The sequence below is a fragment of the Micrasema longulum genome, unplaced genomic scaffold (genome assembly GCF_059751315.1).
Source record: "Micrasema longulum isolate JH-2025_06_02 unplaced genomic scaffold, ASM5975131v1 h1tg002840l, whole genome shotgun sequence".
NCBI lineage: Eukaryota > Metazoa > Arthropoda > Insecta > Trichoptera > Brachycentridae > Micrasema > Micrasema longulum.
In genome coordinates, this window is record NW_028279963.1 from 1 (window position 1) to 19,121 (window position 19,121).

General features: G+C 36.5%; 2 protein-coding genes across 2 annotated transcripts; both read right to left on the minus strand.

Annotated features, from left to right (window-relative positions):
• Positions 1–310: 310 nt before the first annotated feature.
• Positions 311–14,120, minus strand: LOC148271486 (uncharacterized). Its single transcript, XM_088241338.1, has 4 exons — positions 13,902–14,120; positions 10,663–10,759; positions 3,981–4,352; positions 311–1,161 (listed from the first exon to the last, which is right to left on the minus strand). Exons 1-4 carry the CDS (start codon positions 13,951–13,953, stop codon positions 1,020–1,022), a joined length of 663 nt encoding a protein of 220 aa, XP_088097464.1. The 5' UTR covers positions 13,954–14,120; the 3' UTR covers positions 311–1,019.
• Positions 14,121–18,490: 4,370 nt separating this feature from the next.
• LOC148271487 (uncharacterized) lies at positions 18,491–19,099 on the minus strand. The gene has a single exon (XM_088241339.1). It carries the CDS (start codon positions 19,097–19,099, stop codon positions 18,491–18,493), a length of 609 nt encoding a protein of 202 aa, XP_088097465.1.
• Positions 19,100–19,121: the final 22 nt, after the last annotated feature.

The following is a 19,121-nucleotide window of genomic DNA, read 5'->3' on the forward strand; positions in this document are numbered from 1 at the left end:
TGTTGGAGGGCCACAGAAAAGATGGGTCGACGACATTGCCTCTATTGCCGGTAAAACGTGGATGATGAAAGCGGGTGATAGGAAGAAATGGAGATGTTTGTAAGAAGCCTTTGTCCAGCAGTGGAGAGAACAAGAAGAAGAAGAAGTGACGTCAGAGGTTGTTCTATGACAGTTCTTCCGATTGGTTTGTTTACGGTGACAAAACCGGATATCCTTCAAAGCTCTCATATCATTGGATGGTTCATATGAACCAGTGACGTCATTCAAAGTAGTGCGCTTTATTTAAATATTTATATATTTTTTTCATACATTTTTAAGAAATTTTGCTTTACAATTTAATGCTTTAATTTTTACTTTGTAGGGCTGAAGTTCCTCATTGCCGTGTGGCAATTTTTACAATAGATAAAAAATTGGCACAACGAGCGTGCCCAAATTTTGAGCTGCTAATGAAATTTCGTGTACCGAATCATTGAAAATGTTGAATAAAGCCTTTGGAGAATCGTGTATGTCCAAAACACGGGCATACGAATGCTCAGATGATGATAAACATACTGGACGCCCAACGTCAAGTACCGAAGAAAACATTGAATCGGCAAAGCAAATCGTGTCGAAAAATATATGTGTACCAATCCAAGAGCTTGCTGTGTTATTGAAGATCTCATTATTGAGATGTTTTGGGTATGAAACGCGTCACTGCCCACCTCGTCCCAAAAACACTGAAGGAATGTGGAAGGACAATTCGTGGATTTCACACCACGATAAAATGCCGTCTCATACAGCGGTGATTGTTTCAGAGTTTTTGGCCAAAAATTCGACTAATCTCATCAGCTAAGCACCATATTCTTCCTCCACGGACTTTACACACTATGTAACATTCATCATTCGACCAATGTTTGAACATTTACATTACCTCAACTCTTCCATCTGTTGACCAATTCTGTAAATCAATTAAAGACGGGTCGTAAGCCCTGTATATGCCTAGAGTGAAATCCAGCCTGTCGGCAAACATTTGAACACACTCAATGTATTGTTGGGTTGAACTTACTGGCATCTAGACGAAATATTTCTTTGGGAATATCATCCACACTGTAGTCTTCATAATCCAAATAGTAGTGATCGTAGTGAGAGCCAAGCAGAGAGTTGAACCCCCGCATTTCATACCTGAAAAAAAATATCACAATTTTTTTTACTATAATGTCATAATTAAGATTACAAATCAGGTAATAGTAGCAGTTAATTTTGGTGACAACAAACAAAAAAAAACAGCGACTGTGAGGAACTACTTTTTTATTTTTTACAATAAACATAATGATAAAACAGATTATTAAAAAAATAAAGCATAATTACATATCAACGAAATACATGTAAATAGAAAAATAGTAAACAAAAAAATCCCACAAAGGCATGGCCTGTTCGTGGGTATACAAGAAAATGATAATGAATTTTTGCTCCTATAATAAATAATGGACAGTTATAATATTTTTGTATACCATAAGAAAGAAAAAATAAAATATTCTGTAAAAAATAATAACATATATTTTTTTTATAGTAATTAAAAAAGGAAAAAAAAATATTTTTAAAAAACACAAAAATATTCCTTATTATTAAAGGGCAACAAAATAAATCACAGAAAAAAAGAGTTCATATCTTTAGTTTGAAACCAGGATAGTTCGTGTTTTTTAAAAGAAGGAAAATTTTGAATGTTTGGAATCAATGAAATATTATCAGTAAAAAAAGAATTAAAAAATTTTGGGCCTATAAAATATACATGTCTGTGCGAGCCTCGTTTTACAATGTGGTATTTCTAACACACGATTCCTTCTTTGACTTGATCTATTTGAATTACTTGTAAATAAATTTTGTGAAGCATTATTTATAATATAAATTTTTGAACAGTTTCTATTGGTTTAATATGATTGTTGTAAGTTCCCCCTCATACAATTATTCCATAGGAAAGCGATGACTGTACAACTTGATCACATCAAATTTGTAGTTTCCCGGTGTGGGGGATTATCCCGAGGGTTTGGGAGGCAATCATCAATTTTGTTTTGTCCTCATAAAACATGATATATTATAAATATTATTTCGCTACATTTAGGGGAAACGATGGTTCCATGCGTTCTATGGACGGACCACGCGTGCTGCACATGCATGCATTGAGACTAGAAATAGCTTCAGTAAAACCTCATTTTTACGTTCCTTGATTTTACATATTCCCGCTTTTTACACCGAAATATTTAAGTCACATTTTTTTCCAAACATTTTCATTCAAATATTCCCCCCAATTAACGTTTTTTAAGTTTTTCCCGGTTTTACGTTGAAAATTTTTCAAAACTCATTTGATTTGTCAAAAGACAACAAGCCTCCGCGTGATTGGAGAATAAAATTGAGGTAAATAAAAAAATATGCAAATAGTCTCTAACTAAATTCAAAGTAGGTGCAGTGTAATTGACTTTTTTTGACATTTTACTAAATTGTGACATGTTTAGGAAGCACGCATGTTTAGGAGGAATAAAGTATTTACATCGATAAATTAAAACGAAGAAAGTTTAAAAATGTGGCAATAGAAATATCATTTGAAGTTATAAACATAATGTGAAAAGAAGATAGATTTAACAGTTATCATAAAACTGTGAAACAATTTTGCCGCGATGTAGATGACAGTTGAAATTCTGTGGTGCCATACTAAAAAAAGTGATACCATATAAATAAAATTTCCCAATATTTAGGGAAAAAATCTTTGTATGCATTTTATGCAAATTAAAACTTTTGTTTCTGTGTTTTTAAGGTTAAATAGCTAAATAAAATAATTTAAACATGTTTTTTTTTAAATCAATAAAAAATAACACATTGTTGTATTGCTTGAAAAAATAGAAAATATTTTTAATTAAATCTTTGGTAAATATGAATAATCCCCAACTATGACAGTTCTCACTATATTTCGGCAGTAAATTTAGTATAGTCTAGTACAATAATTATATTTTTATGTTATTTAATTTTTTCCATACATTTTTCAGTTCCTCACTGAGTTTTCCTCAGTTTTACACTTTTTTTTGTTGCTCCCTTGAAAAACGTAAAACAGGGATTTAACTGAATTAACTGCGTGATAATTGTCACAAGACAACTTCATATGATGGGTAGAATTGCCAATGTTTTTTTAATTCGCATATGGAAGATAAATTGTAAATTCAATATGGGATTGCCCTGAACTGTTATCTCTTATCATCTTTAGGGTGCCTGGAAGAATGACTAGACAGGTGCCACCGTTTTGTAGCAACAATTCACGGACAGTGTATACTTGTAATGCAGTATTAAATAGACTTCATGAACTCGGCAATAGTTATTCCCACATATCTGATATATTTAGTGTAGGAAATTGTTCCTTTAGAACAAACCTTTTGAACTTTTTCAAAGATGGTGAATGGTAATTATATTTATTTATTCATGCATTTCACATACAATTTTTTCTTCACTTTGCCTAGCTGTGTGAATCAGTACTTATGATTTTCTTGTTGTTTTTTTTTTTTTGGAAAAAGAAATATTTGCGTTCTTATAATTTACGCAAATATTTAATTTTGAGGGCCATTTTCAACGAGTTTTAAATAACTCACTATTAGAAAATGGGAATCAAGTTAGGGTAGAGTGGGACTCGAACCACGGACCTTTGATCCGTGAGTCCGAGACACTAGCCACGGGACCACAACCCGACTAAAAAATTTACTGTAGAATGTTTTATTATTTAAACTTTCTACTGAATATGCTGTATAATTTTTAGGTTATTTTTTTAAAAATAAATCTTGTTTAATTTATGGTTTGATTTTTTTTTTTTTTGTAAATCTTGTTTTTAAAATTTATGTTTTTGAAAAAAAGATATTAAGCCAAATATGTTAACATTATAAATGTTTGTAAAAGGCAGATTTGCCGTTTATGTTAATAAAATAAAATAAATTTTAAAAAGTTAGAAATTTTAAAAAACGAACCTAACTGGAATTGGTAGGGAATCGACCATTTCTCCCGATGGCTTCCTGTATTTGATCCAAATGGCGTATTTGTTACTCTTTTCTCCGATCTCCTCTTCCAATTTCCACTTCTGCGTCTGCTCCCCCCGGACCGTCTCTTCGCCGGAGTACCGGAAGCCGGCCAGGTCGGGAAGGATGGACTGGACCGTGATGGAGTTGTCGTCGGTGCCGTTGACCTGGAGGCAGGTCTGCTTGTTCAACTGTTCCTCGGTGGTGACGGGGGCGATTTTGATGCTGGAACCGAAGCCTCCGACGGCTCCCGCAGAAAGCTGATAGGTCTTGACCATGCCGCCGTAGTAATCGATACGGGACACTCCATGCGGTCTGTCAAACCTATAAAAAACATTTAACTTTTATACTTTTGCTGTGGACCATATGCACTTTGTTGCCCTAGTGCGAAGTCAACTCATTTTTATTATTATGGATAACTTACATAGCACCATTTTCGTAATATAATACCCAGTAATGATGGAACATCGATTATACCATTTAGTATGCCGAACATATATATGGAATCAATATTAGTTCTGTTTTTAGATGTTTTTGTAGACTAGAAATATTTAACATCGACTCTATATCAGCATAAGAATAATTACCTCTTACTAGTCCGAGCATCCACGCTACTTTTCGAAGCAAGCGATGCTGGACTGATTCAATGTGATTTATGCGATTGACATAGAATGGAGACCAGACTACAGAGGCATATTCTAGAAGAGGGCGAACAATTGAGAACTTGAAATCTTGAAAACATGCTTCCCAGATACACAAATTCTTCTACTTGTTCGAGACATTCGTTGTTTTCATTTAATATGCAGTCAGTGACCTCACTTCCCCTTTCAAATACCATCACTTTTGACTTATATTCGTTCATCGCCAATTCGCTATCCAGGCATACATCATACATTCTAGAGACTATTTTTTGTAAATCCTCATTGCTGCTTGCTAACAGAACTGCATCATCAACAGTTTGTTAGCTGAAGGTAAGATGATCAGACTTACGCTTCCGGTGCCGGTCCAGGGACTATGAAATATTCCAATGTAAAAACACCTTTTCAAATAAATATTTCATGTCAATTTCATGAAATCTCTTGTATATAGGGAATTGCGCTGACCACTCAACTTAATATACCAGGGCCAACTAAACTTAATATACCATCATCATCATCATCGTTCCCTTTCCGTACCTAATGGTGCATAGGGCAATGCATTGGTACACCAATCGCAGCGTATCTTGATCATTTTTTGTTGTTGCATGAAGGTAAGATGATCAGTCTTACGCTTCAGGTACCAGTCCAGGGACTATGAAATATTCTAGTGTGAAAACACCCTTTTAAATAAATATTTCACATCAACCATGTCGGGAATCGAACCCGAGACCTCTTGCATGACAGGCTTAAGCGCTGACCATTACACCACGAGGCCAACGAACTTAATATACAAGTGAACAAAATGCATAGAAATGCTCTGCCGGTATTTATTATTTATTTATAAATAATACAACACAAATTATTTTACAAGTATAATACGTTGAATTACACTCCCAGGAGTTACAACAACTCAATTCGGGACATAATTAATATTAGCATTTAGAAAATAACACATATTGATAACAACAAAGAAACAAAGCAAGTTTAGCACCTTTATAACTAAATATACAACAACAATATATACGCCTAAAACCTTTTCTTACACAAGCAGAATAAATATATATAAAAAAATGCTTTTAAGAATAAAAAAAGTAGTGAATTCACTGAGGGAGATAAGGTCATTAACATCACATGTCATGCAGATGATGCTGCCATAGTGATGATGAGAACATATCCATCTCAGTTAGTAAACATCTGGATGCCTAAGAAATGTCGTATAGTACAATGAACACATGATTATTGGAAACATAATTCGGATATACAAAACGTGTGTCAGACCAAATCATGGTGTATACAACAGAGGCGTGGATAGATAGAGAGAAAATAAAAAATACGAAAAACCAAGTAGAAAAACTAAATAGAAAAACTAAATAGAAAAACTAAATAACTGCTCAGAACGTCAGAGATGAAAGTACTAAAGGCAATCGCAGGGAAACCCAAAAAAAGGCAGAATCTAGAGTCAAGAAGTTAGACGGATTAGCGATACCCATTGCATAGTAAATAGATTATGGAGAGATTACGTCAATAATTCCATTTATCGACAGCTCTAAAATCCCCTAAACCATTGCTCACGAAATCCCGGCCGTTTGCCGTCTGCCCGGAGGGCCACCAATGAGAGGGAAGAACAGCTGAAACTCAAAGTCTCAGGAGTTAGCTTTTAGCTGATACCAAATTAATCGATCTTAACTGAGAAGAAGAAGAAGATTAAACTTTCAGGTATTTTACAGGACTCGGCGGTGAGTGGAACATTTGAGTGAGAGTTCTAGTGCACCTGGACAAAAAAAAACAATTATATGCTCCAATGACAATGATTTTATTTATTTGTTTTCAATCCGTGAAACCATGAAAACAAATGGAGTCACAAATCATTTATAGATAAGGAATTGGTTGGTAAATTTTCATTGACAAGGCTGATTCTATGAAACAAATTTGATTCACTTCAATAACAATTTAAATTCTTTATTATAACATGTTTATTTATTTATTTACGGACTTATTAAGTCCATTTAAAATCCAAATTTCTCTGCCACCGCATTGTCTTGTAGCCATCATTGTTTCTAGAAGAGATGCTGGATTACAACACCCTCAAATCTCGTCATTGTATTTTTCTTGGAAAACATTTCTATAAGCTGATTTCTGGAAGTCCGGGCAAATGTCGTTTTACGCCGGGGTTCAAATACATTCAAAATAAATTATAAATGTATATTAAAATATTACAACAGAGATGAAGAACATTTAAGAGAAGGTAATATAGAAGTCCAGGCATCTACAGGGCTTGTGACCTGTCAATGGCTGGTTTATTTATTTATTTATTAATGAAATCATACAGTATTTATATAAAACAAGGAACAAATTAACAATTTTAAAAAGTAAGACCAATTACAGATTTCACACTAATGAATGCAGGAGGAGAGGGGAAAAATAATTTTATTCTAAAAAAGTAAAAATAAAAAATATTACATAAAAAGTTCATAAAAAGGAGAAGACATTGTAAAGCTACTTTAATTTCCTCCCTCTCTCTCTGCTTCCATGAACATTTCAATTTAATTGTAAAAAAATCACAAGTAAGTGGCCACTTTACACACTGTGTAACATTCACCATTCTCCCCATACTTGAACCTCTATATTCCTTCAATTCTTTCATCTGTTGATGTTTGTGAAGTTGAAGAGCTGAAACCTTTATTTATGCGGGTGAGATTCGCCAGAGGCCAAACACGTCGCGTTTTTCTACAAACGTATTTTCAATGAATTTCTTTTTAAATTTTTTGATGATTGGCCTCGAGAGGGGAGACTACACTTACGGAGAAATGGAGTCAATGTTCAAGATCTCAAGTCTACAAAAACATACAAATAACATTGAGTCCATATATACGTTTAATTTGCTGAATGGCTTAATTGATGTACCATCGTTACTGGAACAAGTGGCATTCAATGTTCCGATCCGCCGGTTGCGAAATAATAATGTGCTGTTCCTCGATCAACACAGCACAAACTATGGCTCGCATGCACCAATGTCCCGATTGTGTCGTATTGTAAACTCGAGACAAGATCTGGACTTTTTTGGTGTAAGTCTTTATAGATTTAAAAATTAACTAAGATTGACCGGATCTTGTCTTGAGGTAGTAATTTTTATTTTTTTTGTCCCAGCTTTAATTTTATTTAATTATATTTTATTTTATTAGTGCTTGTATTTATTATAAGAAATTGTATTTACCATCGTTAGAATGGACTGCATAAGTCCATCAAATAAATAAATACATTTATGCATAAAAAAAAACTCCACAGTATCCATATTAATTTTGAAAATACAATGAATTATTCTAATTCCATTTCATATATTTTATCGGTATTTGTAGTATGTAATATTTTCCTTTTAACTTTCTCTATTTTGTTTAAGCTTAAACAAGATGCTCGTCTTTGAGGCCACAGTCTCGGGCCGGAGAAAACGAGATTCAATCTGAATCCACAGAAGCATTTCCTGAGCAATAGGGTTGTTGATGGTTGGAACAAGCTGCCGCAAGAGCTGATCTCAATGTGTAGTCTCAATGGATTCAACAATGGACTAGATTTGTTTGGGAAAAGTGCGCTAACAACTAGCTTTCGTTTTAAAAGATCAGCATAATATTTGAATTTCGGGGATAATATAACAAAGTAAGTATTTATTGACATACAAGTATGTATTGTGAGATAATTAATGAAGCCTTATAGTTTTGTAAATTTAGATAATTGTTGTCGAAAAAATATCAATAATATTATAATAGGTTGCTGTTCATTTTAATTTTAAAACATGATTGAATATTATGAGGAAATTTATATAAACATAAATGTATTATTTTACAATATTTCTATTTTTAAGAATTTCTTATCAAAATATATAAATGCAATTGTAACACGATTCATCTATTAATTACGCGTCATATAAGCGTGTACAAAAAGGAACAAAGTGAAGAATAACAGTATATTTAAATATGTTTAATAGTGGTGAAGATATTAGGTTGGTTTGTTCATTTATTATTTTAAAATTAGGATTATTTAGATATTTATTAATTTCCAATTGTTCAAGTATATTAAGTTTACGCCCTTTGCTTTCAACGTGTAATGGAATTGGTTTATTTGAGATATAAATTTTATGATTATTTTCAATTAAGTGATTGGCAAATTGAGAATCTTGTTTTTTATTTTTAAAGGATCTTATGTGTTAGCATATCAGCTTTAAGCTGCTCGTTTAAAATTAATAATAATAAAAATAATAAAAATGAGCTTCGACTCCAAATTACGAAACAGTATTGTAGTATGTTTCTTTTATAACAAAAATGTAACAAGCTGATTAAAGTAAATAAATAAATAATGCTCATGAAAAGGCAAGTAATCTATTGTTAACATTTTGTTAAATAAATAAATAACGCTCAAGAAAAGGCAAGTAATCTATTGTTAGCATTTTAAGTGTAAAGAGAAGAATGTAACACTGAGAAAATAAGAATACTGCGTCAACAATGATTCTTATGTTATCTGTTGGAAAAATAATGTGTCGGTGTCATACACCGAGCAAACTAACGCCAGAGTGAGCATACAGTTCAGGGGGCATAAGTCAAATGATAACAAAAGTTATTTGTTCTAGGAAATATAATACGTATTCTTATCGGCCATTTTGTTCCAATAACGGGAGCAGATACGACTTACATATATCAAGGTTTGCAGACATTTGGATAATAACATAAAGCTAAACAAACAATTTTAGCCGCAGCTTTGCTCGCAGGGTAATAGGGAGAAATTAGTTGGGTAATTAATTTGCGTTTATCAATAAGAATTTTCCCTACGGAATGATATCTTTTTTTAAATTGCCCGCCCTCCAACTGTCACTATGAAAAATATGATACGTTAGTCTATGGCGACGTAGAATCATTATCCTGTTCAGAAATCCAAAATGCTACCACAAAACGAAAAGCAAACGAAACTAACCAAGATAAAGCTAGTCAATTGTAGAAATTAAAAGAATTTATTTCAATCGAATTATTTTTAACATATTACAACAGAGATGAAAAGAAGGTAATATAGAAGTCTAGGCATCTACAGGGCTTATGACCTGTCAATGGCTGGTTTAAGTGGCCACTTTACACACTGTGTAACATTCACCATTCTGCCTATATTAGAACATCTATATTCCTTCAATTCTTTTATCTGTTGATGTTTGTGAAGTTAAAGAGCTGAAACCTTTATTTATGCGGGTGAGATTCATCTAATTGAATTATTTCACCTACATACTAGGCAACGCCTGAAAATGTTATTTTTTTAATTTCTATACTTCTTCATGGACCAGGTAATTTATCAACAATATTTTGAGTTTGTCCAAATTTTTTTAGTCAAGGACTGGATTCAATTCAGCTCTTTAACTTCACAAACATCAACAGATAAAAAAATTGAAGGAATATAGATGTTCAAATATAGGCAGAATGGTGAATGTTACACAGTGTGTAAAGTGGCCACTTAAACCAGCCATTGACAGGTCATAAGCCCTGTAGATGCCTAGACTTATATATTACCTTCTCTTAAATGTTCTTCATCTCTGTTGTAATATGTTAATATAAACAGCTCCCCAGGGAGTTAAATCCAGTCCTTGTTTACAAAAATTTGGACAAACTCAAAATATTGTTGATAAATAAAATAAATAAAAAAAAAATTTAAAATCATCTGCTTAACAAATTAAACAATATGAAATCCAATCATAATAGCATTTCAAAATGTAGTTAATTTCATATTTCAACCTATATCTTAGAAGTGATATGCACGGGGTTTATACACTTTGAGTTGTTGCTTCTCGTGTATCCTGGAGGATACAGGCAAAGCAAAGGGTTAGAAACAGTTCAGTAAATAAAGAAAATACAAGAGTGTGACCATTTTGTCGGTTGGTTCACTTCACCGTCCGTGGGCGCAAATACCGACAATAAATTAAATGGTAAATCGAAATGATTTTTTCCTATGTGGAATATTAAACTCACCAGGCATAGAACGGCTCTTTGAGCTCCGCATACGGAATGGATAACACCCCCTTCACTGTATAAACATCACTCCACTTCGGCGGTTCTTTTATAGGATCTGGAAGAATAAGATAAAATAAGTGAATATGTCACCATCGTTATTTCTTGTAAGAATGGCCCAGCAGAAGCATTGTGGTTAAGTTTTCAGCTCGGCAACCTTAAATTCTCAATTGCAGGTTTAAATTTATATTTATTTTTTTAATTTATTTAATTTTACAATACGCCCAAGGGGCATTTACACAAAATATACAGGTAAGTACAAACATAGTGAGTAAAAATTAAAAAGATAAACAACGCTTTTTTGTATACATGTAGAAACAATAAGAAGCATACTGCCATGCAAAATAAAAAGTGAAACTTTACATAGTAAAAAAGAAAAAAATAAATAAATGGATATAAGAAAAGTAATTGAATTAAAAAGCAAATCATAAATAACTTGTAAAGAATTCAAACAAAATAAATAAATACATTTACATATACTTATAAGTATAAAAAAAAATGGTATCAACAAATTATTGTTAAAAACAAATAATGAAAATTACTTGGCAGTAAGATAATATACAACACATAAAAATATTTGATAAATTAATATCAGAAAAAGATAAGATAATAATAATACACATCAAAAACAGAGAAAGAATTGTATGAAAAAGAAAGTAATTAGTTTCAAATAGTGCATTTAAGAACGTTTTAAAATTGATAATTGTCGTATTAAAAATGTTGATTTCACAAGTAAATTTGTTGGCTAAGGAATGTAAACGCGGAATCATAGTTAGTAGCTACGTATGTACTCGTAGTTGCAAACAACTCCGTACTTCTAGTGACTCGATTAGGTATTTTGAAGTTAATGAGATTCAGGAGTTCACAACAATCGAGCTCCGAATTTAAAATAAAAAAAGGAGGTCATTTATTTTTCTACGATCTTCTAATAAAATTAAATTTAAAGTGTCTAATAAATAAGTGTAATTTATGTTATCTAATTTTATCACTAATTAATTTTAATGTACCGAAAAGGACAACTCGGCAAACCTACCAATACTGTGGCAACAATACTTTGACATCATATGGAAATGCAGTCATCAATAGACTTCACACTCTAGGCAATGAGTACCAGGACGTTGGTGACTCATTTCACATGAAATTTAGTGCATATAGGCTCTTCTCCTGTATTTCATTGGTAACAGATCTAGATAACTATTTGTTACTATGGTTAAAAATTGTTTAAACTTCTTTGTTAGTATTTTTTTTTGTTTCTTTTCTTAAATTTATTTACAATACAAAATATTTCTCTTAAATTTTTTTTTACATTATTATATATTTTTATACAAAAATATATACTATTTACTAGTTCTAAATATCTTATTAGTTCTAAATAATAATACATACAATTGTTTGTTATTTTTATCATTTAATGTTTTTCAAAATTGTTTTCTTAGTTTTTTTTTAACTGGTTCAAAGTATTTCTAATACCAAATTATCATTTTTTATCGACAATTCTATAATTGGTAATATTTAATTTTTTATATGGTTTTTCTTTTTTAGACTTTCTTAATTTGTTAATTAATAATATTGTTTTAAATGCTCTGTATTACTTATAATTATGCTTACATGTGTGCATATTTAATTGTATTTGTAACTAATATGTAAAAGGCGCGAAGTGCCGTTTATTTCAATAAAATAAAATATAGACCACCATCACCCGATCTGCTCAAAGGGGACGAAATGCTGTTTACGAACATTAAAAATGCATCTGAATCGGCAACTGTTCTCATATTTGGAGATTTTAACTTCCCTCGCTTAAGGCTGTAGTCTGGTAAAACGCACGCAAGTATTACAAAGGCATAAAAACGGCGAGAAAGGGGTGACTTGATAGACATACAAAATACACAACAGCCACTATAGCTGCCCAAATTTGGATCGCATGTTCAAGCTTAAGCAAGATGCTTGTCTTGAGGTCTCGAGGCCACAGTCTCAGGCTGGAGAAAACGAGATTCAATAGAAATGCACGGAAGCATTTCCTGAGCAATAGGGTTGTTGATGGTTGGAATAAGCCCCCAAAAGAGCTGATCTCAATGGGTTAAAAATGGACTAGTTTTGTTTGGGAAAAGTTAAAGTGCGCCAGCAGCTAACTTTCATTGAAATAGATTTATGCATATAAGCTTTAAGCTGCTCGCTTAAAATTATATAATAGTAATAATGTGTTAGACCTATAGCAGCCTACGGGATAGAGGCAAAAGCAGACACTACCGAGACAATATTTGGGTGAGAAGTTCCGAGATGCGAACTCTCCGATCCATAACCCGAAAAACGCTGCGAAACCGCATGAAAAACAATGATATTCGGAGCGCGTGCATTACGGAAGATATTGTAAGATGGGAAAGACAATGAAGGCGGTACTGGGATGAACATGTAAACAGAATGGTGTAGGACAGACTTCTACATATCGCACTTCAAGGTAACTCCGAAGGAAGAAGACTCCCGGGCAGACCCCCGAAGAGGTGGCCCGATAGCTGGCAGTCGGCGTCCCGAGAGAAAACAGCGGCGCAAACAGATCCATAAGATCTATAGAAAGAATAAAGTAGAAGAAGAAGACATAATTTTGCAGCACAAAATATTATGTTTAAAAAAAATAATTTACCTGCATTGTTTATTTTAAGAGATTTGGGAAGAAAGATAGTTACTTAAAAACAAACACATGAGTAATAATTCATTAGTGTAAGTAACAAATTGATGTTTAAAAGGCTATGAAAAATAAATATTGGAAGTAGGTAGACAAGAAATGGATTGGGTTATTAATGTAAACTAATTATCTTCCCCTGATTCGGTGACATTGTCGTTCTACTAATATTATTTTGTATACCTACTTTTACATACTAAAACTTGTTCAGTAAAACTTCGGAAAACATCAGGAGACTTTCATATTACCTGTGTTAACTTAACTATATGGATAATTTAAGTTGTGATATAGAAATAACGAAGCACGTTAAAAAACATTCGGAAGATTCTATTTGTTCGTTCAATGAAAAAAAAAAAAAGTAATGTGATTGAAAATCTCGTCGAGGGTACGCCATGAGTTGGTGACAAAAAATACAATTATGTATTATAGATTTCAGTTTTCAGTTTGTTTTTTAGATTTCCGCAAGATCAAGACAGCATTTTAATCTAACAATTCGCGTTCAGTTAAATAATTTTATAATTACCCGCAATCGTAAATCCTGTTAAAAGAAAAACAGAAAATAAATGCAGTAACATTCTGCAAACAAAGGAGATTTCAATTGATTTAACTTAATACCGAGTCCTCAAACGTCCGCTGCGTTCGAAAGACACACAATTTATGAATAAATAAATGATAATGATTAATTTATAACGAGGCAACAATAATTTCAAGCGACGCGGGTTATCCAGAGATTTAACACACTGACAGACGGCAAAGTCAGAGACTATAGACTCAGAAATTCATATAAACTCTATAGCCTTAAATCGAAAAAAAGCCGACGGCAATCGGAGGTTAGTTCGCATTTTTCTTCCGCCAGGCATAAGTAAAATTTATTAATACGGTCTAAAAAATAATTAAAAACATAACTTCAATCGCCTGCAAACCGTATCGAAATCCCTACGTGGATTGCTTGCAGTTTAATTTTATTTTTTTTATTATTTTTGAATAGAAGTTACTGTGAATCGATAAATATATGCATTCTACGTATTGTTGCGTTCCAATGTGCTAAAATACGGGTGGACTTGTATTCCAAAAGACAAATAATCTAAATTAAAATGGGTTGTTATAGTCAAAAGAATAAATAATGGAAACCACATTCTAGTTCCGTTGTTGCAAAGCTCATTTTAGAAGTACTGACTATTTAAAGGAGAGCAGATACTGTTAGTTAATAATTTACCAAATTTAGCAAATACACAAATAGATTTTTTTGACAGTAATTAGCATTCAATAAATTTGTTTTAATTTTAGATGGAACCATTCTTTTAACTCGGCGGCTGAAAAAGGAAATAGTGCTCTCTGTTTTTTCCCGGAGTCAAGAAGAGAATGCTGAAACTTCAAACAGAAGGAAAAGGCTCTTTGACCGTATCCAAAATAAACCCACGATGGTAAAGAAAAAAGTTTATGATTCCAATTTAAATGACATTAAATCAAACATGTTGGATCAATATCCAATATGTTTGATATATGTACAAAAAGTTAAATAAATAAATTTAAATGATAGATAGTGAACGTCCTTTGATTCCACTAGCGCCCGGGCGGGCTCTTTGAATGCTTTCTTCAGCCTGAGAAGGTTTTCCGGGTCCGTCAGTTGGCACAGTTCTGAAGACTCCCAGAATTGGTCGCAGAATGCCGGCTGATGCACGGGGCTGCCGCTGAAGTCCTGTAGCTCCCTGGCGTTCCCCTGTCGAGCGAGCATGGCGCCGATGCGTGTTTCCTCTTCTTGGATTTGTCCTCGATTCCCTCCTTGCTTCGTCAGCAAGGTCTCGAGTGCCAGCGTGAAACGGTCGGCTGGTTCGGCGTTGATGTGCTCCTCGACCCATCTCTCCGTGTTGCGGCGCGCTGTCTCCTTCGGCCTCGCCTCTTGATTGTCCTCCTCGGAGAAAGGCTCGTTCCTCTTGGGGCGGACAGGATCAATGACTAGCGCGTCCCGGGCCTGGGGCGCGCTCGATGTGGCTTCCTTCTCTGCCTGGGCCAGGGCGGTCCGTGCTCTGAGTTGCGCGGTGTCTGGCTGAGCGGCTGGCTTACTTGTAGTTTCCAAAAGCGACATCAGTTGCTAATGTGTCTCTCGTAGTGTCTTCTCTCCCGACGCCTCTCAGATCTCTCGTTCTTCAGCATCTCGTCAGTCACAGTCGGCGAGGGGGTTGCTTCTTCCTGAAGAGTGGTGTGACCTTCCGAATCGAAATCTCGGGGTCGTAAATCCCGAGAATTACGATGTCTTGAAATCCCTCTCAAGTCCGGTTTCACTGCGTAGGTCAGTAGAAGATACTGGTTCGTAGTCCCGGGGTGAAGCGATGGTCAAGTCCAAGGGTAGACCCAGTAGTTGAGCAGGAGGTCGGGCGGAGTGACGAAATTAAACGATTTGACTTAGGTGAAGACTCGAGGCGAACTCATGATTTATTGACTTTGAACTCATGGCTCTTAGAGTAACGGGTCACAATGACCCCTTTCTCCTTCGTCTTATGGATTAATCATTGATTGAAGCTGGGGAGGGGGGGTGAGTTTATTACGTCTGCGAAGATGTCGCAGGGGTTGATTCTCTTATTAAGACTTCTTTGGGTCTGATATACCGGCGGCGTGAGTTTACGTCGTAAGTTGATAGTGAGTTTATTGTGGGATTTGTATGATTAGGGAGGTCGCTATAGAATCTCTCCGAGAGTGAGACTATATACTTTGAAACGGTTAGAATGTCAGTTTTGTGATGTATTCGGGAGTTTTTCGTCCAACGTAATGCTTCTATTGCGGTGCGGATCATTTTGTTCTGAAAGACTTGTAGTTTGTTGATGTGCATTACAGCTGCGTGGCCCTATATGGGTGCAGCGTATATAAAGATCGGCCGAATTACAGTTTTGTAAATCAGGAGTTTATTATCAACGTCGAGTCTATTGTTTCTCCCGAATATAGGATAGAGCGTCGACATTACCCTAAAGGATGATTTTATATTTTCATTTACGTGCTTACTCCAAGTTATTTTTGAGTCGAGCGTGACTCCTAGGTATTTAATGCTGCTGGTCCATGGTATGTTTTCTCCAAACATTGTTACGTTTGGGGGAAGGATCGGGTTCCTTTTTGAGAATAGGGTTGTGGCACTTTTAGAAGAATTTATTGTTATCCTCCAATCTTTACACCATTTTTCCAGGAGGTCAGATTGTTTTTGTACGCGCGAAGCTGCTAGCTTTGGGCTGTACGAGCTGGACATTAGTGCGGTGTCATCAGCAAATTGGGCTTTTCTTACGTTGTGATTGTGGGCGCTGGGGATGTCGCTTGAGAATATGTTATATAGGATCGGTCCTAGTAGCAAACCTTGCGGTACGCCCGCCCTGATGGGGCGTTCTGTTGAATAATGTGAGTCTAACTTAATTCGGAATTTTCTAATTGATAGGTAATTACCAAGTAGTTGGATCATCGAGTGGGGTATGCCAAACGAGTCCATTTTATAAAGTAGGCCGTTATGCCATACTTTATCAAAAGCTTTGCTGATCAATAAACGCTCGATAAATGCTCGATCGATAGCACCGCGGTGTGCCATTTTTTGTTGAAGCCTTCGTTTATATATTTTACTACGCGTAGTAACTGATGCAGCGTAGAGTGGTTTTCTCTGAAGCCGTGCTGCGTGTCGGGAATTATCGATTTTTCCTCGACTATTTCTTTGACGCGTGTGAGGATTATTTTTTCGTATATTTTTGCTATGCAGGGGAGTAAGCTAATGGGGCGATGATTTTGGGTACATGGGGACATTATATAGGGCGTGTTGCGGGCTCCCCCTACCTGCGTCCGAACTGGCGTTAGGCTAATACGGGAGTGGGGGCGGAGAAACACCGCCGGTGCCGGCACTCGGCTCGGTCACTTCAAGATATATGTAGTCTGTGGTCACTTCGCTGGGAGCCACCGCACGCGCCATATCAATTACAAAATTTCTTTTTAAAGGCAAACATAAGTCTCGTTTACAACATTGCCTTTTTTAAGGCAGACCTTAGTCTCGTTTATAAATACAAATGCCCTTTTTATGGCAATAATTAGTCAAACGTTTAACTCCAGTAACATAAATTTCTACTCTATAGTACCCCGGTATCGCTAAAGTCAGACCCGAAAGTGGAATATTTATCCTTTATTGTAGGTCCAACATTTAGCCGACAGATACCGGGGGGCTTAACTATATTATTGCATATTTTTAACCGTCCGTTACAGTGACTGTACCAGATGCGGCGGATCACTGGCTTCCGTAGCAATCGCGCCCGTCACAAGAACTGTATTTCTGTCGGTGCTGGGGTCAACGCAGAGTGGCCGGGCGTAGGTGGGCCTCGGCCGACGAACGATTAGCTCCGGGGGAGGTATCGCTGCCTAGAGATCTCTTGCGGGGTCGCTAGTGAGTAGCACTGGCGGCTGTAATCCTGAATCAGGCAACCGGGTTGTAAGGCCGGTATCTCTCCGTCGGCGGGAATGGCGGGGTGTGTTCCGGGGAAGTAGCCAAGGGTTCAAATTATCCGGGGTCCAAAATCCAATCCAAAGAGTATCCGAGTTCCAAGTCCAGGGGGTAACGGTGTTCAAATATTCCAGGTGGCGATGAGGCCCGGTTTGAAGCGAGGCAGGGAGACGAGGTGGAGAGTAAAAGCCCTTAGTAGCGTGACGAGTTGACTAGTTTATTATTTGCCCGGCGGGGCTATATACGAGTATACAATATATTTTGCCGTGCGGCGGCGGTGCTAGGCCAATAGCGGGCGGTACTAGGTTGACCAATCACACGGCGAGAGAGATAGCGAGCACATTCACCGGCTCTATCGGTCTCTCTCGCGCCACGTATAAGGTCCCCTCCCTCCCGCTACCCGGCCGCAGTTCCCCGCCGACCGCGCGGCGATCAACACTCATACAGAATAATCGATAATATGTAACATAGGCAGACAATAATATTATTACGATTCCTGATCTATATCTGCTTCAGTATGGCGATGACCACCCCCGAAAGCGACAAATACCGATCTTTATTGGGGAGGTGGTACCTCGCTTACACATACTGAAGCTCCTATGCTACATTATATTAAAAGCCCCAGGAAGGGCCGCCAAGTTGATATAGTCGCTTTACGTCGGCAACACTCCCCCCTGCCGAGGAGGCATCTCTGCGCCGACGTCGTCCTTGATCTGCAACACGGTGAGCTTGACGGCGGGTCGTGTGTAGGTTCCGACGGCTGTCTGGACCCGGGCGCTCCTGACTTGTCCATCCTTCCCTGGTGTGACTGCTATGACGCGTCCCCGCGGCCATTCATTCCGCGGGAGGGCGGCGTCCGTTATTATGACCAGGTCGTCGACCATGATCGGTGTGGCGGCCTGTTGCCACTTCTGTCGCTGTGCCAATGTCGGGAGATATTCCCTCATCCATCTTTTCCAGAATGCGTCGGCTAGTTTCTGCGCCACCCGCCATTGTTTTCTGAGGCACAGTTCGGGCGGCGCGTCTCTGTAATCGGCCAGATGCGGCTGGGCCCCGCTCGATCCGATGAAAAAGTGCATCGGAGTTAGCGGAGCGTCGTCTCGGCTATCAAGCGAGACGTGAGTTAGGGGCCGAGTGTTTACTGTGTACTCGGCCTCCGCTATCGCTGTCATTAGCGTTTCCTCTCGGGGGGCTTGTTCCTTTAGAATCACCATAAGCGCCCCCTTTATCGACCGGATGAGTCGTTCCCAGGCTCCCCCCATGTGTGGCGCCGATGGCGGGTTG